Below are 25,208 nucleotides of genomic sequence, written 5' to 3'. Positions count from 1 at the left end.
TGCAATATTGTTGCCTGCCACTCTGGAGGTAGGATGTTTCTGCTCCACCTCCCAGTAAGTTAAAGCTTTGCCTTTCCATAAACAAAGAGTCCAGGAAAATAAATAAGAGGTCTGGGTCTGTCCTATTATCACCTTCATCCTCACCACAGAATGTCTCTCTTTCTCCTAACGAGTTGTTTTCATGAAGACCCAGCCACGAGCCATAAAATAACCACTGATACAAGTGTCATTTCCAATATGAGCATTCCAACCTTTTTATCGTTTCCTGCATTTAAAATTAAATATTTACCAAAAAACCTAAGTCAGTAAATGTGTGGATCTGTGGTCTTCGCATGGCCGGTGGCCAATCTGGAAAGAAAGCACTGCTAACTCCAAACTACGGTTCTGTTGGTGTCTAAAATCGCTTCATAAATTTCTCTGTTCTTGTCATTTTCAGCTGATGTCTTCTGTTCTAATTTCAGTACCTCCTGAACAAACTCCTGTGGTCCAGGATTGCTACCAGGGTAATGGGGAAGGTTATCGAGGGACATCATCCACGACTATCACAGGAAAGAAATGTCAGCCTTGGTCATCCATGAGGCCACACCAGCACTCAAAGACCCCATCGAATTATCCAACAGCGTATGTATTCACAAGCCTAGCAGCAGTGAACGGATAGGTGTTTGGGCAGTCATGCTCGACATTAGGACCCAACTTCTCTTTCCATCTGAATTTGAGACAAATGACTCCCACATTTTGTTTTCTGAAGAAATGGCTGGAAGAAGAGAAGCTATTGGATGCTTCTCCTTTCTGCATAGTTTCATGGAAGCAGGTGGCTTGGGCATCTGTGGAGCTGTTGGGGTTGCACTAGTGGAATGTGTAGAATAAAGAACCAAAAGCTTAGAGAAAACATCCTTCCATAGCATCTGCTAAAGATGCAGTTTTTTTAACTATGCATCTCCAACATTTGATCCCTAAGATAAAGTATATTTTTTCATTGGACCTAAGTAGAAATATGTCATTTGACATGAGCAGACATATTGGCCCTGAGTTTCTGTGGTCTGAAGGGATCTGAGCTGCTGTGGTCTGAAGGGATCTGAGCTGCTGTGGACTGAAGGGATAGGAAAGCAGAAGGGCAGATGCGAGCTAGGACGTACACAGACACAGATGGGCAATACTGACAGATAAAGAGAAAAAAGGCTGGATTGGAACAGGTCAGTATTCCTACAATAAATGGCTGTCAAGTCAATGACAAACTATTTTTTTTGTTGTTGTTGTTGATGACAAACTATTTTCACACTGTGGACAACAGGCAGCATAGTACTGAGGCTTTTTAGATTGGGAAATAAATTCTATGAACCATACAGTTATCATGGTCTTAAAAGACTGTAGTGCAAGGAGTTGGATCCAAAACAGAGAACAGCAACCTACCCCACTGAGGAGACAGAGACTAGACTAGGTTAACTGCAGCAGCTGGTATTTTTCTTTTTTTAATTTTTAAGTTTTGAAGTTACTTTCATATGGACACAGGTTCCATTTACACTCCACCAAATAACCCATGACATACCTCATCGGTCTCCCTCCCCCATCCTTTTTCCTCTCCTCTCCCTTTCCTCTGGTAACCATTATGTTCTTTCACTTAACTCAAAATGTATTCCTCCTATATTTTACCTGTATTTTTTTTGTTATTTATATTCCACAGATGAAGGAAATAATTGATATCTGTATTCCCCCCCCTTTTTTTTAACTTCATATAACATATTCATCTTGAGGACTACACATTTTGTCTCAAATGTGATTATTCCATCCCTTTTCACAGCTGCGTAGTACTCCGTCAAGTATATATTATAGACTGTTTAATAACGATAAAGCTTCTGTGCAGAAAAGGAGTTCCAGAAATATGCATAGATGTCTTCATCAGTATTTGGCTGAATGCAAAGCTGCATTTGTGAAGAGAGAGACTAGGAGAGAGGAAAACAGCTATCAGGAAGTGATGAGATAAATGGATATTACAAAATTCATATACCTCTGGGAGAGTCTGTGTGTGAGGATTTGAGATTCTGATTAGCTCGAGAGGAGAGACTGCAGAACATTTGTACTTTCAATAGAGACACTGGAAATGTCCCGTTTTAGCATTAGGGACTAACTAAAGTAAGATTTGCTCTAAGAATAACCTAGTACTTCAAAGCAACCACGAAAAGGTCAAATGACTGTGAGTAAAGTAACCCTTCCAGGCGAAAACTCAACAAAATTGAGAGGAAGACAAAATTGAAAAGTAAAGTCACTTGGTAACACAGCACCTATAATGTCTGGTGTTAATGATTTTTGTGTATCTACTAGTTCAGAAATTAAATGTGATCTGGCACCATGATCACTAGTCAGTAAAAACAGAAATGGTAGAAATGATGGATTTAGCAGACAAATATTTCAAAGATTTTATAACTGTGTTCAAAGATTTAAAGGAAAATATGAACACGAAAAAACACATGGATGAGCTAAAGAGAAAGGAAAGGAGGCATAAAAAGGAAGCAGGAAACTATAGACCTAAAAGGAAAAGATAGATAGAAAGGGCCTCAAGATTGAAACATGTAAGAAAATCAGTCTTGATGCACACAAAAAAATTAACGTCCACAAAGAATCTTAAGGATTAATAAGTAAATCTTGCTACTCAGAAGACATGGATGTATACACGAGGGCAATGTATAAAAACTGACCGTATTTCTGTGCCCCATCAGCATGGCTGGGAACAAAAACTGAAAAATAATATTCCTGAGGATAGTATCAAACCCAAACTAATCAGTGACTGTTGTAATAAAGTATGCTCAAGAAACTATATACTACATATTACAAAACGTTGAGGAGAAAATTCAAAGGTCTGGCTAAAGATATCGATGTTTATGGACCAAGAGGCTCCATATCTGATCTTTCTTTTCAACCCACACCCAAGCAGAGTTGCAACATTGGGATGATAAATGGTGACAAAATACAAATGCCAGGAGCTAAAATCACCACAATAATCTCTAAAAGAAGAGCCAATTTGGAGGACTTACATGCCTTGATTTGAAGACTTCTGACACGCTGTGTGACCGAGAGCCAGGCAATAAGCTAGACAAACAGGCAGAGCAGTACACTAGACACAGGTGCACGTGCATGAAGACGACTGATTTTCAGTCGAGCTGGCAAACAGTCCAGCGAAGAGAGAAACTCTTTCCCCACGTGGTTCTGGAACACTTGAATAGCCTTATAGGAGACCAAAACCTTGATTCCAACCTCAGATGAATTTGAGAAATCTCTTAGGCCCAATGAAGCTAAAATGAAAGCTGACATATCAAGCTTCTCGGAAAAGCCCCAAGAGAACAAGCTCACACTGAGAGGATCCGCAGCCACTACAAAAATGCACGACCAGGACTTCCACAAACAGGTAACCGGTTCTCACCAAAAATCACCAAGAAAATAGACAAATTTGGATCCAGAAGTGTCGTCATTCCGAGCTCTCAGTGAAAGAAGTCAAACAACTGATAAAAACAGGCAGGGGGTCCCAAAGGGCACCCACAGATGCCAGTGGCCAGCGAGGCCCTGAGTGTGCTGGACCCACACGAGCCACCTCCTCACCCCGGGGCACAGGCCACCGGCCCCGCAGCCTCCGCTCTCCGGCGCTGGACGGGGTGTCGGGGACCATCCACTTTGCAGGTCAGCCGACGGCTCCTACAAAGCCCAACACGCCTCCCCCGTGGGCCCGCAACCGTGTTCACGAGGGAGGGGAACAGAATCTCCAGGGGCCACGTGCCCGCCAGAAGAGGCGGCAGACGCACTCGGGCTCACCCTGCAAGGAAACTCCTCTGATGCGAACAAAACGAAGGAGTAATTGCTGGCAGGTTCCCGAAACGAACACAGCTCAGTTCAGGAGGCCCCGCTCCTTACAAACAGCATAAATCAAGTTCCAACCCACGGACTCAGGGAAGAACCACGCAGAGTCCACACCCAGTGCCCGGTCGTCTGAGGCTCTTCTGCCGGCGCCACACAAGAGCCAAATCCACTCCCAGGCAAGGGATCAGCAGCTGTCACCTCCGGGGGCCGCAGAGATGGACGGAGCAGCGACCCGGAGCTTTCAGGGGGAAGGGCGCTGTGTGTCACACCAGGAGAGGGCGCTGTGGGGAGATGCCCCTCAGGACACACGTCAAACTACATGGAAGGCCCACGCAGGTCCCTGAGTCAGTGGAACGCTGATTAGTAGAACGCGGATTATGGAGCCAGGCAGGTGCCTGTGCAGATGGGAGGCCTCCAAGCTGGGCCCGCTGGACACAGAGCTCCTGGACTGTGGGCGGGGCCTGGTCTCTGCAGGCAGGGCGAGGGTGTCCGGGACACAGAGCCCGTGTGAGCCCCAGCATCCACACCCTGTGGGTCAGTACAGGGAGCCCGTGAGCTCTTCTAATACACGCAGGAGACAGTCCTCACTGGCCTTCCCTGGGTGCACATCACAGTGTGAGGGAGCTATCACGGTCCTTTCCACTACAGCGTATGTATTAGCTCCAGTTCCGTCTGCGGCCTCTGCTGTGCTGGCTTTTTCAGTAAAGTTTGCAGCCTGTTTTTAGCACCCAGTAGCTTAGAAGCCATGACCCTCTGAGCTGTGGCAAACAGTGACACTGGGCCTTGGGTGCCAATCTTTCAGCTATTTGATAGCACTTTGTTGTAACAAGATCCAGGGTGCTTTGGGGTGTTACTCATGGTCCCGCCTCTCCTGACCGAGATTGTTATGGAACCCACAGTGACCTCAGGATGAACTACTGCAGGAACCCGGACCACGATAAAAGCCCCTGGTGCTACACCACGGACCCCAGTGTCAGATGGGAGTACTGCAACCTGAAAAAATGCTCAGAAACAGACCAGAGCAGCCCAGGCTCGCCAGTGGTCCCCCCAGTTCAAAGGCCGCAGGATCCTGCAGAAGCAGGTGAGTGTCTACACCCAGACACCTGCAGCCTGGGCCACCAGGATGCGCCAGGCTGAAACGTAGGGAGAGCTCAGGGACGCAGAGGCCTGTGGCTGCGGGGACCTGGTGTGCTGGCTGCGGGCTGCCGGGAGGACGCCAGGGAGGCGCCGGCTGCCACAATGCCTCTGCGGGGGACGCCTGGGAGGGTGGTTTCTGCGGGCAGTGAGAAGTCCTGACCGTGAGGGATGGGCAGAGGTGAGCCTGGGTGTATTGCAAGGCTGATACAGTGGCTCTGGCAGAGTTGGAACATTCCAGAAAAGCAAGTCCATGCCTCCCCCTGGAGGAACAGAAATGACTCCTTTGGTTTGGAATGTGCCAAATTAGGGGTGCTAGTCAGGCCAGGTGGCGCTCCCTGGCAAACACGAGCAATGTAGCTCAGCAGGGCCGGGGCCCCAAAACAAGGCCGTGGTTGCCAGCGTGGCGGGACGCCACGGACTCGCCGTGCGTTTCTGCTGCCCGGCCCGGTGTGTGGCTGCAAGGGCCGGGCTCCTGGCTCCTGCCGTCGGGCTACAGCCCAGCGCTCTGCCATGCGGCAGGAGGAGACACGGGGAGCTGGTGTCCCCTAAAATAGCACACAAACCCGGGGGTCTGGTGACCTCTGATGAGTTTTGCATAATTCAAAGTGCTCCAGACAGTCATGATTAGAAAGGAGAAATTGGTTTGAAGCTCAGGCCCTTCCCCCAGGGCCTTGCCTCCCCCAGTGCTTGTGGGGTACCCTGTCCTGGCCCCCTGAGCAGGGAGAGCGCTTCTGGTTCTGGCAACTCTGTCTTAGTGTCCTGGCCACAGTTCCCAGTCTGATGTCCTGCTAAATGTGCGATCACTCCCAAATGTGCCAGTAAGCAAGGTCCCCGCTTCCTGGGCCCCCCAGTGCTGGGGAGGCTGGGCCCAGAGTCTGCACGCACTCTGCTATCGGTCCGCACCCGGTTCATGACCCCATTCTGTTCCCCACAGACTGCATGTTTGGGATCGGGAAAGGATACCGGGGCAAGAAGGCCACCACGGTCACGGGCACCCCGTGCCAGCCCTGGGCTGCCCAGGAGCCCCACAAGCACAGCATTTTCACTCCGGAGACAAAGCCACAGGCTGGTCTGGAAGAAAACGTAAGCCCCTCGCTGGGGACCTGCTGCACCCCCGTGGACCAGCTCCTGCCGGCTCGGCTGCCCCTGCGCCACGGGAGCCAGCCCGCGCGCAGGCCATGTGTGGGCGGGCGGGGCACCCCGCCTTCCGGTGGGCCCCGGAGCCGCGTGGGAAGCCCTGCCCTGGGGCCTCTCGCCTCCCTTCTGCGGCCTGCCCGGCTTTGTGTTTATTGGGTGCTGTTTATAGTTTTCAGTGTTTGCCCTTAGACTTTGGAAATCAAAGACGACCTTTCTGACACGTTAGGAAATTGCTAGAAAATATTCCTGGGGTCATGAGGATTCCACGGAGTAGGATTTCCTGGTCTCACGCTTCCTGGGACGGTTTTCTCTGGAGGGAGGATGAGTAGGGAAGAAGGGAGACGCTGCTTGTGGGGCTTGGCCCCCGGACGGTGCACAGCCCAGGGGAACCAGCGTCTCTGGCAAACAGCAACTGGAACGTGGGGTCGAAGAGGCTGAGGTGAGCCAGGGCCCGATGAGCTGTTCGCACCCCCACGCTGCGGGGTCTCTCAAAAGTGCCCTGCCACGGCCGGGGTGCTCACTGAGTGGGCATCCTTCAGCCTCCCCGTCCCCTGTGCCCCTCCTAAGGGGGGCGAGTTCCTCAGCTGGAGCCTCTCGACAGCAAAGAGACGTGGCCAAGGTGCTCGGTGCCTCGGAGCCTCCGTGAGCGTCTTGAAACCAACCCGCCAAGTATAAAGGGGCACCGCACCCCCTCTGCCCTGTGTCCATAACACACCTCCCTTCTTTCAGTACTGCCGGAATCCCGATGGGGACACCAGTGGGCCCTGGTGCTACACCATGAACCCCAGAAAGCTGTTTGACTACTGTGACATCCCTCAGTGTGGTGAGTTGTCCTCTGTGTGGAAGGAGCGGGCTTCTCCAGAAAATGCAGCTTCCCCTCGGCTGCGGCCGTGCCGGGGAGGGTTGGGAGCCGAGCCCCTCTGGGGGTGAGGACTGCCTCCCCCCAGCCCTCCTTTCCCCGGAGGTGTCTGGGGGACACAGGCCTTACTGGTGGCCCCATGTGTTAGGCAAACTCCTGTCCCCAACACCTTAAATAAAGTAAATACAACAGAGGGAGCTTAGCGGCGACCTCAAGGTGTCAGATCCTACCTGGATTCTGCGACATCTGGTTTGGATGCGTGAAGACAGATTCCAAATCACCACTGGAAATGTTCTCTTGCAGCCCTGCGGAGAAAGAAAGCAGGAGGAAATTGTGAGGCTATAGATAGTGGACAGCGGGAATCAGGGACATTCGGTACAGGCATAAAGGACAACAGAGCATTAGGTACAGGGCGTAGTGGACAGCAGGAATGTGGGACATTGGGGACAGGGCGTAGTGGACAGCAGGAATACAGGACATTGGGTATAGGGTATAGCAGACAGTGGACATCTGGGACACCAGCTGTAGGACAGCAGGAATGTGGGACATTGCATGCAGGACAGCGAACCAGAATACCAACTTGTGCCACTCAGGGTCTCTTCACAGACTCCCACTCTAATGTCTACCTCTACCAATTTCCCCCACAAATAATTTTAAAAGTACTTAAATATTTTTTGAAAGGGGGACTTATGTATTGTCTACCACCACTTTTGAAACTTAAAGTATTCCAGAGATGCGCTTTCGTTTGGGTGGTGAGAGGTCAGGCCCGGGGCTGGGCTTAGACTCCTCTTCCTGTGACTCGCGTGGACAGTGCTTCCTGAACGCTGCTCTGCCCATTTGTGCCACAGCGTCCTCTGCATTTGACTGTGGAAAACCCAAGGTGGAGCCGAAGAAGTGCCCGGGGAGGGTCGTGGGCGGATGCGTGGCTAACCCGCACTCCTGGCCCTGGCAGGTCAGCCTCAGAACCAGGTAACGGTGCTTCCCGGGACGTGCTTCCTCCTCGCGGGTAAGCCCCATGAGCCAGTCCACCTTCTCACTGACTCCACACAGCTCAGGGGTTAGGGCCTGCTTTTGAATCTTCCTACGGACCCAGGGAGCCTATTATAAATTGAAGATGTATTTTTTCTAGGGTTTCTATTTTGCAAGTAGCCGGCATTGTTAGCTTTTCCTTGGTCTGGCAGCTATGCTCAAAATGCAGCAGTTTCATACCCAGCTCTGGTATCCCTGGAGCTGCAGGAAAACGCCTCTGAAGTTGACCTGGTGGATGTTGTCTCTTTGTAAAACAAAAAGAAAGGGACGCTTTTAGAATCCTGTCACTTGGGGAGGGGCGAGGGTGAAGTTACACACTCCCAGATGCACATTCTTCTCGGACCTGTTCACAAATGAAGGGATGTGCTCCCTCCACAGACGCACCCTCAGCGAGGGAGCTCCGGCCACCTAGCCGTCCACTTCCCTCACAGGGTTCTGCCCGTCTGGCCGTCATGCCGGTGGCTGTTCCTTTACAAGGCTGCTTTCCTGGCGTCTCCAGAACCCCTACGGTGACGCAGGCTCCTCTGCTCGTTTGCATGGCTTTCTCATCACACCTGCACGCAGTGCCCTGCCCTGGATGCCAGCCGGACAGAGGCTGCCAGCCACAGCCCCGGGAGGCTGAGGACGCCACACAGCAGCATGTGTCCCTCTGTCTCGTTGGTTTTTCTTCTCTTGCCTCTCCTTCAGTCACTCCTTGCTAGTTAGTCTCACTTTTCATATATTGCAGGTTCTTTGTGTGTGTGTGGTGTGTGTGTGGGTGTGTGTAGAACTGGGGTGCAGGCTAGAGGTGTGGGGGTGAGAGGACTCCCCAGAGACAAAGTGGGGAGCAGGATAGACAGATCTACATTGTGAGGGGGACAATGGAGAGACAGGAGAGGTCTGCTGTGCCCTTGGGTTTCCCTGGCCAGGGAGGGAACACGGGCCATAGAGGTGACAGTGTTGGACAGAAGCCCCCGGCCACAGCGAGGCCCCTCAGACTCTCCTCACTACACGAAGGCCTCCTCACCGTCGCACACTTGCTGTCCGTGTCCTCGTCACAATCAGCTTCACGGCGACTCTGTGAGCGACTGTGTGGCTAGAGGGTCCTGCCTGTGAATGATTTAGGGAGTTTTCTCAGGTGATTCCACAGACTCCCACGAACCATGGTGGCTCAGGTCACAGTGGCTTCCTGAGAGGTCCTGCCTGTCTCTTACTGCGGAGAACAGGCAGTGACTTGAGGGGCCCAGACCGGCACGTCAGGCCAGAGCTGCTTCATGATGGAGCCTCATGGCTTGGTGCTCGGGTCGGGGAGCCCACACCTAGCCTTCCCCAGCCCCCTGGTATGAATGAAACCTTCCAGAAAAGCCCACTTGTCAGAGACTCTTTGTCCCCAGTCACGGATTATTGGGGGGCAGAACAGGCAGGGTCTCAAGGTGGGAACAGCGTAGGTGAGCGGAGATTCCTAGAAAAAGGGGGGAAAGGAAAAAAAAGGGGAGCGGGCGCGAGGAAGACAGGGAATGGGAGTTGGGTGCGAGTCTTCCTGCCCTGCCTTCCGCGGAGGTTTATTTTACACGCTTCAGGCCGGCAGAGGGGTGACATTAGCATATGAAATGAGCTGAGGTCACAATCACCTTTTTGCTAAGAATAGTCTGGGGTCGTTTTGACCTTTAGTTGAGATTATAATATTTTTAAAATCAATGTATCAAGGTTAAAACAGGTACAGAGATTCACAAAGTTTAAGATTAATATTACTATATTTACCACAGTGAAGATTCACCAAAATAAAGCCCCTGAAACATTATCTATTACTTAATGCTTTCATTCTCATAGAGACATCCTAGGGGGGAAAGTAACTGAGGGCAGGAAGAGGAAATTTCTTGTAAATCAAATTAAGGTAAGGCTCTTTGAAAAACTTGTTAGAAAGTTTAAGTGAGTTTCCTTGAAGTCTAGATGGTAGAAAACCTGATTAGCTCTGAATAGGCCACTTGGGTGAATTTCCATATCTAAGACTAGATAGTAAGAAGTTTGAGTGGTTATTTAGAAACTGAATAGAAGGCTACTTGAGATAGAGTGATAAGGTTTGGGTTTTCCTCCTCTGGCAGTGAGACTTTGCCCTAACAGACATTTGTTTTTATTAATCAGCCAGTTGTTTCATGACTTCTGACTTCGAGAGGAATGTCTCACCCTGGTGCAGTACTTGCTTGTCAGGGCCAGGTTGCGCCTTCTAGGCTGAGGCAATCCAATCTAGACTGAGGCAAAAACCAAGCTGAAGGTTGCTCAGAATATTTTGATATTACGATTATACAAAAAAGGGAGGTCACAACGTAAGTGAGCGTGGAAAGTCTGATTTTTCAGAGCTCTTCCGTCTCCATCCGGAATATGTCGGTCGATAGCTGTTGCACAGCTTGTGTCACCCACTAGTGACGCCAGCCCCGCTGTGAACGTCAGTGCTCTCAAGACTGAGTGGACACTTCTTTCTGGAGGACTGACCGTGGTATTTGAACTAAAGTCCTGGCACTTTCCTCCCTAGGTTTGGGATGCATTTCTGTGGAGGAACGTTAATCGCCCCGCAGTGGGTGGTGACCGCTGCCCACTGCTTGGAGAGGTAAGTGTGGAGCACCTGACCGGAAGACCTGTCTCAAAGTCCCCACCCCCTTTCCTTGCCACCCTCGCCCTCCACCCTTCACTCCTCCCCTCGACCCCCTCCTCCACTTCTCCCTCCATCTCTACCTCTCCTCCCTGCCTCCCACTCAGAGGCCACAGGGAAGGCAGCTGGGATGCAGTGTCCATGGCTCGGGAGGGTCCCTGAGCTCTGGCCTCTATTTTGCTCCTGACATCACTGTCTTCTAGGTCCCCAAGGGCCTCATCATACAAGGTCATCCTTGGTGCACACCAGGAAGTGAAACTTGAGCCGGACGTCCAGGACATAGGAGTGGCCAAGATGTTCCTGGGGCCAGGAAGAGCAGACATCGCCTTGCTGAAGCTCAGCAGGTACCGGCCCCCGAGGCTTCATCCAGGCCGGCACGTGTCTGTGGCCTGGCGTCACGAGCTGTGACAGTGTGGTGCGTGGGGGCCGAGGGGCTCAGTCAGGCACCATCTAGGGGACAGAGGCGCGTGAGCCCGAGGTCCATGCTGGCCCCACCCTGCCATCCCCAGCGGTGGTCGTGGACAGCCCTGGGCGGGCTCCCCAAGAGGACAAAGACTGAGCTGAAACCCGAGGTACGCAGTTCCCCCCAAACTCTCACTTATTCGGCTAGCCGGCTAATAGGCACTTGCAGCCGGAGGTCGTTCCAGCAGCCTAAGTTGGCAGTCTCTCCACGCCGCAGCGCTGTGTGGCTCCAGTGTGGGCGTTTCAGAGCTCTTCACAGACCGCAGGGCCCAGCACGTCACCACCTGGTCTTCACTTCCCATCAGCCTCACAGCGCCGCTGAAACGGTGTTTTTGAAGCCTGGCAACGAGGCAGCCTTGCTTATGCCAGCTCAGGTCAGACGGATTTGGGCAGGTCCCGGCCAGCTAAGTTAAACCCACGGCTACTTTGGGAAGGCACTTCGGGGCCTGGACAGGCGCAGGGCTCTGGTGGAGCCCGGGCAGCGGACTCTGCACTGACAGCCGGTCGGTGTTTACGACTCTCTAGGGCGGAGAGACAGGAGCTCCTGGGTGGAGCCCAGAGGGCGATACCCTTCCTGGGGCCTGATGGCCGGCAGGAGGCCCTGGCGGCCTGAATGTCGCTGCATAGATGTGAGGTTCCGGGTGTTCTCTGGTGGGCAGGTCCGTTTAGCACCCAGCCGGCACCCTGCACCCGCCGTCCAGGCGGCAGCTTCTTACCCAGAGAGCCTGTCTGGCCTCCAACCTGTTTGCCTTCAGAATCTCCTAAAGCAAAAACGAGTCGTAAGACCGCAGCCGTAATGTTGCAGGTTCTGGAATGCTAAGGCAATTGCAGATTCTCTGAAGACACGCCATCTGGCGAGCTGCTGGCCTCCAGGCTCACCCATCCTGTGGGGTTCATGTACACGCGTGGATGAGGAAACAGAGCCCACAAAGTCGAGCGGCCAGCGCAGGCCCGGCCCCTCGGTAGCTGCCACCACAGCCGGGGCGGTGTCCCTCGGGCCTCCGTCTGCGGTCCAGGCCTCTCCACTGATAGCACGCGCTCTCATGCAGCCGACATGGCAGGACAGATGTGGGCGCTGAGGCTTTGCCATCCCGACAGCCTCTACTTTCTGGTCCTGTGGATGCCTGAGGGACACGCTGGCTTGTCCGCTGCTCCGGGCCAACACACGGAGGAACAGGGGTCTTCCGCGCGGCCCGGCGTCAGGGGGGTGGAAATGCCAGCTTCCGGCTGCGGGCTGCGGTGGCAGCGTCTCACCTGGGTGAACCAGCCCCTCATTCTAGCTCTTTCTGCTTTGCCGCAGCCCTGCCATCATCACTGAGAAGGTGATCCCCGCCTGCCTGCCAACCCAGAACTACGTGGTGGCCGACCGGACCTTGTGCTACATCACCGGCTGGGGGGAAACCCAAGGTGAGAGAAATTTTGCAATTCCCCAAAGTAATGATGTGTTGACCTGCCACCTACGTGGGGAAAAGGAACGTCTTGGAGAAAGTTGGACAAAGCCCGTAAATGACGGTTGGGTGCCGGCCTGTTGTCCTCGGTCGCTGCCAGGGGTGCTGGGCCAGGCGGGGACAGTCTGCGATGTCAACATTAACGGCAGGACAGAGGGCTCTGACGTCAGGCTGCAAATGTGTCAGGTCATGTCCCCCGTGAAGCTGGCCAGACTGACGCCCCATAGCGTGAAGCAACAACAGAAATTCACAGTCAAATCCGTCTCCCCAGTGCCTGCTCGTCCGGCCCGTGTGGCTGTGCCGGCTGCGACAGACAGAGCAGGAAAGGCAGGAGAGAAGGGGGTGTCAGAGCGGTGCGGTTCTGGGGTGGGCCCACTGTGGCCCTCGGGGCGGGAGAGGGCGCTGTTTACAGGGGGTCCCGGCTCAGGGCCTGGGCTCCCTTTCGGGATTCCGTCCCACCCTGTACCGTACCCTGACAACAATTACAGGCGCCCCACGGAGGGGCCGGGGAGGGACAGGTGAGCACAGGTCTCCAGCTCGCTCCTCGGAGGGCTGTGCGGGCCGCCGGCCCGGACACTGTCCCCGGCTCTGCCCCTCTTGGGCAAGCCGGCCACGTCACCCCACAACCTTGGTCCCAGGGCCGTGGATGAGTCTTCCCAGATGGGGTTCCCTGGCGTAGTTTGTAGGCACACATTTTTCAACAGAAGAAAGATTTTGTGGTTTAAAAAAAGGGAACAGCTCCTAGTCTAGATAATTCCAAACTCGTCTCCTTCTCACTCTGCTCTTGCTACTTACTGTTTCAAAATCTCGCTCCGGATTTCCTGCACCCCCCTTTCCACACCTTGGAGCTGAACACGGAGGTGAGGGAAGGCGAAACAGCCCACAAGGCCTCTCTGAGGGGTGCGTGCTGCCCCGCCATGTGCACGTAGAACCACCTCGCCCCCACGCACAGCTGGGGGTGCACATTCCGGTCCCCTTTGGCAAAGAGGCGCGGCCTGACCAGGCGCACCCACACCCAGCCCGGCGCCCCCTCTTACCAGCTGCGGGGGTCGGCAGGCACCGCCGCTTCGGGCCGTTTGTTTCCTCTGCCGATGGTGGGCTGCTGGGCTGCGGTGGGGGGGCCCTGAGGCCAAGTCCTGGTGACCCAGGGAGCGCAGCCCTCACCCCAGGGCTCCTCGCATGCGGCAGAGGCTCCACGGAGAGGACTCCTGGGCGTGGGGCCCCGCTGGCTGTCTGGGCGTCCGGAGCCAGGTCTCCCCCTGAGCATGGGGGCGCTGTCAGCTGTCAGGAGGCGGCGCCCACTCCCTCGGTGCCCTCATGGTCTGTGAGGCCCTGCCACATCCCCCGCACCAAGGAGGCCTCCACCCCACCCCCGCGGGGCGAGGCGTGGCCCTCGCCTCGGGGCATGGGCTGGGATGCCGGAGGAACGGTTTCCAGGCATCAAGGAGACCAACAGGAGCCCGCGCGGAGCCAATCAGTTAGAATGGCCACCACGTGGCTGCTGGTCCGCTCGGCTCGCCTCCTGTGCTGGAGTCTCTGGCTCGGCTTCCCCGCAGGGGCCGACCACACTGGCCGGCTGTGCTGCGCACGGGCGCTCTGTGCTTGGGAGAGGGCGCTTTATAGCAAACACCCCTTACGCTTGCTGCACCACCGGCCACCACCGGCCACCACCGTCCTCACCGTTGCTGCGACACCTTTCATCCCCGCCGCCAGCAGCAGCAACACCATCACATCACCCCAAACCTCCCCACCTCCCATCAGAGTCACCGCTGTCCCCCAGCCCATCATCACCGTCACCCCCACCTCCCCGTCGTCACCACCAGTTAACGAAACGCAGACCTCATGGCGGTGGCTCCGGTGGAGCTGGCCTGCTGACCGCTGCGTCCTCTCGCTGTTCCTCCGTGCCAGCCCCTCCCCCGCCGTGCAGTCTGACCACCCTCCTGCACTGCCTCCCCGACCTCGCCCCGGCCTACCGAGGAAATAGCTAGTGCTTATTGACCGGCCCGGGGGTCACAAAGCCCAGGTCAGGCCTGTTTGACCAATTTTCCAATTGTCAGTAGCAATTAGAAATCCGATGAATCAGTACTTTTAAAAATCAAGGTGAACCCTGGTTTACAACTCTATCTGTGATTTAAGCCAACAAGTGCTCACACCACGTGAGAGGTGTGTTCCCATGTCCCACCTGCCACCAAAGCACCCATTCCCCTCCACCGCAGACCGCTGGCCCCTGCCTGCTCCGTTCCCTACCCCCACCTTCCCCGTGAGTCGCCTCAATTCTGCAACGTTCTACCCTTTGCTTTAGCTTAGCTCTTTCTGTTCCTTTGTTATGTTTTTCCGATGCCACGCAAGTGAAATTATCCAGGATTTGTCTTTCTCCTCCTTAGCACGATCCTCCCCAGTTGCATCCCTGCTGTCACAAATGGCACCATTTCATCTCTTTTCATAGCTGAGTAGTATTCCACGGTGAGTAGACACCTCAGCTTCTCTATCCACTTAGGTCGGTTCCACATTTGGCTGCTATAAGCAGTGCTGCAGCGGACAGAGGGTGCCTTCAGCCTTTTGAACTAGCGGTTTTGCATTCTTTGGATCATAGACTCGAAACAGCTGCATCCTCTTGCTGTTTCTTCTGTGGCAGCCCCTCCCCCGCTGTGCATTCTAACCACCCTCCTGCACTGCCTCCCCGACCTCACCATCTCGTAGATCTGCTTGAAAGAGTTTGCGGGACCTCCCTCTGTCTCCCGTGGGGCTGGGCCTGTGTGCATTCCCACCCTCCGTCCACAGAGGTCCCTTTTCCTCTTATCCTTGCCAGCACTTTTCGTTGGTGCTTTTCTTTGAGATGGCCATTCTCACGGGCCATATCTCACTGGGGTTTTGGTGTTCCCTGATGAAAAGTGACGTTAAATGCTTTTTCACATCCCTGTTGATCATCTGATTTTTCTTTGGAGAAGTGTCTGTTTAGCTCTTTGTCCCACTTTTTAACCAGGTTCCTGGTTTTCTTACTGCTCAGTTATGCGAGTTCTTTTAGATCCTGGCCATCAGCCCCCTTATCAGATGTCTGATGTGCAAGTATTTTCTCCCATTTTAGGTTTAGTGATAGTTTCTTTTGCTGTTTGATGTGGTCCTGTTTGTATTTTTGTATTTCTTGGCATTGGAGTTGGGTCCCCAAAGACATAGCGGAAGCCAGTGTCCTGGAGAGTTTTGCTGATGTTTACTTCTATGTTTTATGGTTCTGATCATACATCCAGTCTTTAATCTATTTTGGGTTAATTTTTATGTGGTGTGGCTTGGTTTCAATTTTCTCCATGTGGTTGTTCAGTTACCCCAGCCCAATTTGTTGAAGAGACTTTCCCTTCTCCTGTGTGTACTCTGGGTTCCTTTCATGGATTAACTGTTCACATAGGTGTGGATTTACTTCCAGGCTCTGAATTCAGTTCCACTGCTCTCTGAGTATACTTTTATTCAAAAGCTTTACTATTTTTATCACTATTACTTTGTAGTATACTTAAAAGTCTGAGCACATGATCCTTCCTTTCCTCTTCTTTTTTGTGAAGATTGCTTTGTCTGTTCAGGGAAATTTCAGTAACTTTTGCACTATTTCTTTGAAGAATTCCATTGAAACTTTGATGGATATTGCATTGACGTTAGATACTGCTTTGGGTAAGATGGCCATTTTAATAGTGTCAATTCTTGCAGACCATGAGCAGGAATAGCTTCCGTTTCTTCTTCTATCCCCTTAACAATGCCCTACAATTTTCATTCAATATGTACTTCATCTCCTTTTTTTATCCCTAGGTATTTGACACTTTTTTCACACTGCTGTATATGGGATTGTTTACTTGATTTCCTTCTCTTCTACTTTATTATTTACATATAGGATCACAACAGAATTTCGTTGGGATTTATTGTTCCTAGTGTTTTTTAGTAGCGTCCCATTGTGATGAGGCGCAGGGCTCCCCTGGATCATCCCCATCAGCAATCACCCTAGTAGGGCTCCCTCTTCCCCCTCCCCACCGCATGGACTCCCTATCACTATCAGCCTCCTACATCCTGGTCCCCAGCAGCCTCCCGGCTCTCAAAAATGCCATCTCTACTGTGACCACAGGATGGCAGCACATCCCCACTGACCACATCAGTGCCCATCAGGGTGGACTGCCGGCTGCTGCGTTGGGGATCTGTCTTGCCCAAACAGCACATAAAAGGTCAGGACACTCGAATAAATCGCTTACAGCAAAATATTTCGACAAGGACCGGTGATTGCTGATGAGGGGATGATCCGAATGAGCCCTAGGCCTCATCACTTACCTTGCTTAGAATGCCAAAGACATGGCGGGGAAACGGAGCACCCGGGCACTGAGACGCTGAGTGATCCACTACAAAAAGTCGCACAGTCATATCAATAGATGTAAAGAGGGCGTTTGACAAGACTCAGCATTTGCTTATGATAAAAAAAATTGTTTACGATAAAAATTCGACAGAAGGAACATACCTCAGCATAATAAAGGCACATGGCCCACACACAGCGAACGTCGTATTCAGTGATGAGAAACTTCCTTTAAGATCAGGCTGTCCACTGTCACCACTATGGTGTCACATAGTACTGAAAGTCCTAGCTAGAGCAATTAGGCGAGAGAATGGTGTTTGTATCCACTATTTGCAGATGACAGAAAACCCTAAAGACTCCACTAAAAGAAATATTGAAAGCAAAAAAAAGAAATGTTTCAGTGGTATGGACACTATCCCCTTGTCTCATCCAACCTGTGGACAGGGGAGGTCTACCACTGCTTCTCCACTGTTCTGGAACTTTCCATGTGAACACATTTTGGATCCAATAACCTTTACTCTTCTATTTCATCTTTTCAAACACAGGCACCTATGGTGCAGGCTTCCTCAAGGAAGCCCAGCTCCCCGTGATTGAGAATAAAGTGTGCAATCGCTACGAGTTTCTGAACGGAAAAGTCAAATCCTCTGAGCTTTGTGCTGGGGACTTGGCCGGAGGCACTGACAGCTGCCAGGTAAGAGAAGACTCTAGAAGGCAAAGTTGATTTTGTACTGGTCTGGTTAGGGCTTCTGTGCTATTTCGGCCCCAAAGTGGCAAATTCAGGAAGGATTTGTCAAACAAAGCCACAGTCTAGGCTTGATGGACCCCCGAGCCCCATAGGCCTGCCCCCCGAGCCTGATGCAGGTCATCCAGGTGACTCCTGGGCCTGGAGTTGCACGTTGGGTATAAGCAGGTAGCTCAGATCCATCGCTGCCTGGGGGTGTGCTGGGGTGGGGACTTGAGGGGGTTGGAGATGGGACCTAAGCAGGGAGGGGCAAGACCAGCTGCACCTACCCCCCAATTGTTCTTAGGGTTACCCTGCCTTAGAGAAGCCCCACAGTGGGAAGACACGAGTAGCTATTCACAATGGATTTTCTTCACCAGGAAATACTAAGTGGTGTGGTTTTGTTGACATACTTTGCTTGTTACTGAAGCACACAGATGTTCCAATGATAAGTTGATAAGATCCTTTCTGATTATAAAGAATGTTTAAGTTCTGGGAAAACTCACCTCCCATGACAAAACATAGTGGCTGAGCCCCTCCTCCCGAACAGGGCGACAGTGGAGGACCTCTGGTTTGCTTCGAGAAGGACAAATACATTTTACAAGGAGTCACTTCCTGGGGTCTCGGCTGTGCACGCCCCAATAAGCCTGGTGTCTATGTGCGCGTCTCAAGATTCGTCAACTGGATAGAGGATGTAATGAATAATAACTGATGGATGGAAGACAGTGAAGCACCGACAGCTCTGGTTAGTATGCTCAGAAGTAATTGACATTAATCAAGTGAAGAAACTTCTAGTTACCCTCTGCCAATTCTCAACATTTTTAAATATTGTTGTGGATAAATTGTTCCAGTCCATGGACGCATAGGCTCTGTTACAAGGCAACACAGTTAGGACATTTGTTGAAAATAAACTCTGTTCTTTAATGTTTTGATGTTCCTTGTTTCCATTTCTTCATCCATCCTACTGGTTTTCCATAGAGGACCTAACAGGTTTTGCTCCTAAAGTATCGTCACATAAAGACAAGGGACCTATGTGGCATCATGGCCACGCGAGCCTTTAACTACAGTTAGCTATGTCTCTCTTTTGTGGGCAAAAGATGCCTTGACACGCATCTTCGTGTGTTTATTTTTGGCAATGAGATAAATGTTTTCAAAGCACAACAGGTATCGGGGGGGGGGGCAGGGAGGCATGAGAACAAATTCTATTCTTGGAATGAAATCTGTTCCTGACAACTCGACCGTGGCCAGCACACCCAGCTCCGGCAGAGTGGTGCGTCGGGAAGCTCACCGGGCAGTGGGTGTGTAATACAAGACCAGTGAAGAGGCTCAATGCTATTCTGAGTTGCATCTGAGTCTAGAAAAGGTGCCAAGTGCCTACAAAGGACCAAGCAACATAAGTGGCTTCTTAATTCCCGCTGCTAATTGACTACCGGGGTGGACAGCACTCAGGTCACCCAGGCAAGGTGTATTTATGGGGACATGTGGTCAGGAGGAAGGGCAAGGGTGGACACTGGTTTTCCTTGGCCATTTTAAAGACATTTATTCTTACCAGAACCAAAATACAATTGAAAGTGATAGTACCAAAGAACAAAAGAGGAGGCGGGAAGCCGAGTCCAGGTGTGTGAGGCTGAGGGGAGGACGCACGTCGTGCCCTGGCCCAGCTGTTCTCCTTTCACTACAAAACAAGACGCTTGCCATCAACTCCGATGAGGTCTTTAAGGATGAAGCGGCTTATTTTACAGTCAGCACATGTCTTGCCATGTGCCCACCGGGAACGTCCTTCCTGGCCGGCCAGCTTCCCCTTGGCGCCCATTTTGACTGTGAGCACAGGAGAGGCCATCAAAAAGCGCTGCACAAGCCATGCACTGAATCGGAGGCCACGACAAATGCAGAGAAAGGGCACTCAGGCAGCAGCACCCTTGCCCACGGCACAGGCAGAAGTCTCTGTCACTAGAAAGATCAGCGCCGCCTGGGTGCCCGAGAGTCTCACAAAGCTTCTGCCGACTCTTGAAGCATCATCTATGGCCCTTTCTTCAGATTGCTCCGGCAGCTTCTTCCTAAGACAAAGCGTCCGGACAGAATGAGAACTGTCCGTGTTTTCCACTCTTGACCACGGACACCATCACCCTCGTGGACATGACCTCACAAACAGAAGATAAGCATCCCTTTATGATGAAATCGCAAGGCCCAAGGCATCATAATCCATAGGTTTTGTTCAGTAAAGAACTCAGGTTGGGTCCTCACTGTCTCCTAACAGGGGCCCAAACCATCCTGAATCTCAGGGCTGAAAATGACTAGAAAATAGAGCCAGACGCCCAAATTGCACTGCAGATTTGTTCCTAGCTATGGACAGAGCCCAGCACACAGTGGCCCCAGATGCCATGGGGCTGGCAAAGCTCGCAGCGAGCAGAGAAAGCGACTGCTCGCTCAGGACCGCTGCACCCCCAGGCCGTAGATCCCGCCTGTCCTCGAACAGCACCTCCAGGCAGTGCTCCTGCGGGACTCTTCAGGGTGCAGCTCAGAGTGGGAGACTGGGTGGCCCCTGCTGAGCCCTCTGCCCAGATCCTTGGCCTGACATCCCACATTCTCCATGGAGCAATGATGGGGACTGGACGGGGCTTCTCTCGCCCCTGGGACCACGCGGGCCAGGCCCCAGCTGTCCGACACGGCAGGCTTGTCTCCGGCCGTCCGCACCTGATGTGGGCGCGGAGTGAGAGGGATGCGTCCTGATCCGGCCGACACTGTATAAAAATATCCGCATAGTTTGTCTTTGTACAGTATTAAAATGCATAGAGCTGCGTGGCGTCCCACAGCACACGTGGACACACAAGTCTCTTCAAGAGGCGCGTCGCATTGTCAGAACAGTTTCCTCCGTCTTTCTCAGGGGACCTCACAGGTGGGAGTGGAGACTTGGGTTTCCTTTCTCCTGCCCCAGTGACAGGTGTGCCGGCTAACTGAGCAAAGGAGAAAGGACAGGCTTAGGGAAGACGAGACCGCCAGCTGGAAAGTCACAAGGCTACTCAGCCTCGAGGCGGCCCTGAGCAAGTGCACTCAGACAGGACTTCGCACAAAGCCCAGCTCACAGGTGGCAGACGTAACTGGCTCCAGCTTTCAGAATTGAGGCCGGGGAGCCAGCGTCACACACACGCGAGAATTTCTGAGTCACGTGGTTTGGAGTGAGCTGCCGATTGAATAAAACACAGCAGAGAGGACACGGGATTCGTGCAGGTTAAAGGGGAAATGCTACCGCGATTAATAATCCAGCGTTTTCCCAGGGGACGTAACCATGGGACACGGTGCAGGCGCTCAGTCTGCACGAGTGTGGATCACACTTCACTAGATCTTTTTCAAGGGTAGAGACTGGGCACAATCGACTCCTTCACCCAACTTTTGACTATGAAAGTCACAAAATGCAAAAATTAGAATAGCGTCGCTTGACTTTTGGGTCTAGTTCTTCACGTGTGTGTCGCTGGGTGTGGATTCTCCCTGAGCTGCATGCACAGGCCCCTCCCACCCTGAACGCCCTCTCCCCTTGCTCCGCTCTAAGGCAGTGACGAGAGAAGAGCCCTGATCTCACATCACCTCTCGTCCTCTGCTATGTTTTTGCTGATGGGCTTCAAAGTCTGACCCCGACAGGTTTGGGGCTCGGTGGGAGTGTGTCACTCGGGAGGGACAGGCAGCAGCGGGTGGGGTAGATGGAGCCCTCTACCAGACACTGGGGTGCCCTGTGCAGGCAGCAACCCTCCGTCCCCACTGCTGAGAATGGGCGGGAGCCCGGGGGCGATGCCGTCATGGCGGCGCACGGCCCAGGTGTTAAGTTTCCTCAGCACCATCACTCCCCGGGGGTTGAGATGTGCCTCCACTCAAGCTGTGCCCAGCGGCGTGCCATACCTGCCAAGTTTCTCCACATCGTCCACTGTCTCTGGCAAGACGATGCCCTTGGTTTCAGGCAGAAGCATCACGAGGCCACCGCAGATAGAGGCCAGGATTCCTAGGGAACAGCGGGAGGCGTCATTCCAGCAGGAGCACACAGCTGGCCCCTCGCCCTCCAGCTCACTCTGGAAGCAGCTGTGCTGGCCAACCTTCACTAGCCCCTCACACGGCCCCGCGGCCCCAGCCCGGGGTCACCCCGGCCAGCGTTTATCCTGCTCTCCGTCTTCCTCACACCCCGTGCCAGCCCATCGGCCTGCAGTCGGGACACACGTGCCCTCGCTCGCTCACGAGCTAATGACCGCTGCCTGCCAAGTGCCGGGCCTTCGGGGAAGTCGCTTCATGGAAGACAAGCCGGCAGTCAGGAGTCGCTGCAGCTTCTCCTGGCCTCACTAGAGGAGCCCCACCTCCCCTTCCTGCGGGAGACACCAGGACTCTTCCCGGCTTTGTCCAAGGGCCATGCCTTGGGGTCCGCTGAGGAGCCCTCTCTGCAGTACCTGCACCCGCCAGCGGAGGCGCTGCGCCACGCGCAAACCTCTGCTTTTCGTAGAAGCTTCTGTCCCAGCCCCTGCGCCCCAGCATCGAGCTAAGCTAGCAGCCCGTCTCTCTGTCCTTTAGAGCTGACTCTTCAAACCCCGTCTTCCTACGTGTCTTCCTGTGCTGGAGACACTGGGTACGTGCTTGATGCTGCCCCTGCTGGCCCCGAGAAAGTGCACCCTGAACGGGGACGCCTGCCCGCACCACGGAGCCATCGCCATCCCCCCCCCCCCCCCCGCCGGCGCCTCCATCTCCCGGCCTCGCTGAGAGGAGACAGCAGCCCTACCCCGGAGGGCGTTTCCACCACGACCTCCCCAGGCCGGCCCACTCAGGAGCCAGAGAGCAGTGGCCGCGGGAGTTGACAGCCCAACCTAGAGAATCTGTCTTTACTGGTGGGTGGACTTTGATTTGCCATGATGACCGGCTCAGAAATGTTACAAAATGTAACAAAGGCCCTGGCGGGGCAGGTCTACCCCAGCCCACCTGCTGTTGGCTGGCCAGCGTCCTCCCGCCCTGCCCCGTGGGACCCCACCTTTCCCCGCTGCCCACAGCGTCCTCCCCTTCCCGACTCCACTCACCCTGCCTCCCTGACACGCTCCCCAGGCCTCTCTGAACTTGCTCATCCCCACAGTTTCAAAGACTGTCCACATCAGGTGGTGTCCATAAGGTGATGTCCAGACCCCACTCCTCACTGGTGCGCACGGGCACCGAGGCCTCTGGTTTCTGCGTGTTAGACTGGGTCTCCTTCAGCTGCCTCGTGTCACCGTATCCCACCTGGTGTCACCGTATCCCACCTGCCCCTCAGCATCCACCAAGCCAGGGCTCGGCCTCCCTGACAGCTCTCCCAGCTAGGGCCCTGGCCCCCCACCTCTCTGCTCCCCCTGGCCCTCGCCCAATCACTCAGCCCATGTTGCCAATTTTATTTCTAGTATATTCCTGAATCTCCTCCTCTCCCTTTACCCCCCCCCCATCATCGCTGAGAATCCACCACCGTGACCTCTTGACCTGATTACGACATCCATTTCACTGTCTGGCTACTAGCGTGATCACCCCCACCGATTCATCTGCATGGGTCATACTTCCAGAAGGCAAACCCAACACCGTCCACCCCACCTCCACACTCTCAGAGGCACCACTGGGTACAGGGCAACTCTTCAGTGCACCCGGCCCCTGCCCAGCGGGGCCTTGCTCCCCGCTGCGTCTGCATCTGCCGGGCACACGCTCCCCACCCTTCAGCCCCCCATTTCATAGGAATCAGACTGGCTGCCCAGCTGGAGGCTGCCTCCTTCCTCTAGCCCTCTCCCCGCCCACCCTCACCTGGAGAGCTTCCCGCCACACTCAGCTCTCAGCCCAGAGCTTGGTCCCTCCTCTCTGACTCTCCCCTCCGCCTGTAGGCTCTGCCCTGAGCGAGCTGGGCTCTCACGGCCTGTCCCTTCAGCCTTTATCCCACCCCGTTGTGATGACGAAACTGGGCTTTCTCCCCACTGGGACTATGGCGCCCGAGCCCTGCACACCCTGCCCCCCCACCCCCAGCCCCACCCCCTGGCAGGCTGCAGTCTACCTGCTAGGCGCCTGGACCACCATCTTGGCTGAACGATGGGACTCTATTTGCTTTATCCTGCTGGCTATAGAATCAACACTGAGCTTGAAGATCGACTCCATGAAATAATTTGAAATGATCTCTTACTGAATCCCTAGGTATTAAATCAGCAGAAGCCGACCTTACTGTGCGAGCACTGTTAAAGGAGGCTCGCTTACTCAGGATGTAGGTTCTCAGCACTCAGTATTTCACTGCACTGAATGCCAGCATGAAAAATATTCTCTATCAGGAGTAAGGAAGGGCGGGTGGGGAAGGCAGGTGAGAACGACGCTGACCTGCTTCCTTTATTGCTGAGGAAGGTAGGGGGTGTGAGATGTAGGCAGAAAGAAAGTATGAAAAGCTGATGACGTCTGTGAAGTCACTTGTAAATGGGGCTGGGATTCCTTCCAGGGAAACTGCTCTGCTTCTCTCTTTTGAAACAGTTCAAAGACCCTGGAGTGGGCCGGAAGTTATTGTTTTATGAAGCCATCAAATAAACAATTGTTTGCTGACGCTGGACTTTCAGCTGCAGGAGAGGCGCGGCCGGGCCCCTCCGTCCTCTGGACGGTCAGTGACTGGTAACAAATAACCGCGAGCAGACTGCTAACAGTGAGCAAGGCTTTTCTTTAGCCACGTAACTTCACCGCCTTCTTTCACTTCCTTAAGCTCTCCCTCTGCTACCTGCTGGGGCCCGTTGGACTTTTCTACTTGAACCGGTGAGCCACTGCAGTCCTTTGACCCCAAATGAAGCACATTTGGCTGCGTGGTGACTCAGTTTGGGCTGACAGGTGGGACGGTGCCGGCCCAGTGTCCTCATGGGTCCTCTCTGTGAAGGCTGCGGCCTTCGTTGGGAGCGGGAGGAGAGACAGACCTGAGGCTGCCCAAGAGCATGCATGCAGCATCGCAGCGAGAGCTGACGTGGACAGAGAGCACGGACAGCTAGAACTGGTCTCCGGGCTTATCTGAAAACACACTGACTGTCCCAGAGAAATCACTGGTTCCGATCCCCAGTGCCATAAAAGTTTCATAGCTGTCGATCCTCAACTTGGAACTTAAACAAAGAAAGCTAAGATGAGCTCTGCTCACCCAACCCTGGAATATAAATTAAAGTTATTTAGGGCTTCCCACTTCACTGGAACCCTGCCGGCCCCTCAGCAGGGCGAGCGCGGTCCGAGTCGGCTGGCTTTCGCCAGCGTCAGCCCCGGTCCTCGCTGAGAGCCCCGTTCACGCGGGGTGCGGGGGAAGCACCGCAGAGCAGTGAGACCGGGGTTCTTACCGAAGATGATCAGGGGCAGCTCCAGCCACACAGCCGCGAGCCGAAAGAGCAGAAACGGGGCTATGATGCCCCCGAAGTCACATAAGCCCGAACAGAGCGAAACGCCAAAGTTCCTGTGGGGAGAAAACTGTCCTAAATGAAAAATATTTCAACAAAATCAAGGTAAATAAATAAAATATTCAAACACAAAGAGTATAGAAACTGGAGATTTGAACTTTGAAAAGGTAACTTGCGCCCACCCTAACATAACCTCTTCCATTTCGCGTCTGGGTAGGACACGGTGCACCCCCCCCCGCGCCC

General features: G+C 53.6%; 2 protein-coding genes across 2 annotated transcripts in view; one reads left to right on the top strand and one right to left on the bottom strand.

Moving 5' to 3' along the window:
- PLG (plasminogen) overlaps nucleotides 1–18,466 on the top strand; it is a 35,285-nt gene extending 16,819 nt beyond the window's left edge. The window contains exons 10-19 of the mRNA XM_004673961.2: nucleotides 462–621; nucleotides 4,746–4,927; nucleotides 5,918–6,066; nucleotides 6,850–6,943; nucleotides 7,828–7,948; nucleotides 10,518–10,592; nucleotides 10,838–10,978; nucleotides 12,397–12,503; nucleotides 17,411–17,556; nucleotides 18,137–18,466. Of these exons, the coding sequence (XP_004674018.1) occupies nucleotides 462–621; nucleotides 4,746–4,927; nucleotides 5,918–6,066; nucleotides 6,850–6,943; nucleotides 7,828–7,948; nucleotides 10,518–10,592; nucleotides 10,838–10,978; nucleotides 12,397–12,503; nucleotides 17,411–17,556; nucleotides 18,137–18,298 (1,337 nt within the window). The 3' untranslated portion in view covers nucleotides 18,299–18,466. The remainder of the gene's footprint in view (nucleotides 1–461; nucleotides 622–4,745; nucleotides 4,928–5,917; nucleotides 6,067–6,849; nucleotides 6,944–7,827; nucleotides 7,949–10,517; nucleotides 10,593–10,837; nucleotides 10,979–12,396; nucleotides 12,504–17,410; nucleotides 17,557–18,136) is intronic.
- Nucleotides 18,467–19,115: 649 nt separating this feature from the next.
- Nucleotides 19,116–25,208, bottom strand: part of SLC22A3 (solute carrier family 22 (organic cation transporter), member 3) — a 45,058-nt gene continuing 38,965 nt past the window's right edge. The window contains exons 9-11 of the mRNA XM_004674172.2: nucleotides 24,909–25,021; nucleotides 21,478–21,577; nucleotides 19,116–20,536 (exon numbers count right to left, since the gene is read on the bottom strand). Coding sequence (XP_004674229.2) covers nucleotides 20,467–20,536; nucleotides 21,478–21,577; nucleotides 24,909–25,021 — 283 coding nt within the window. The 3' untranslated portion in view covers nucleotides 19,116–20,466. The remainder of the gene's footprint in view (nucleotides 20,537–21,477; nucleotides 21,578–24,908; nucleotides 25,022–25,208) is intronic.

Source organism: Condylura cristata, unplaced genomic scaffold (genome assembly GCF_000260355.1).
Source record: "Condylura cristata isolate star-nosed mole 26May11 unplaced genomic scaffold, ConCri1.0 scaffold00001, whole genome shotgun sequence".
Lineage (NCBI taxonomy): Eukaryota > Metazoa > Chordata > Mammalia > Eulipotyphla > Talpidae > Condylura > Condylura cristata.
The sequence above is the reverse complement of the archived record's forward strand: the minus strand, read 5'-3'. Positions and strand labels throughout refer to the sequence as shown.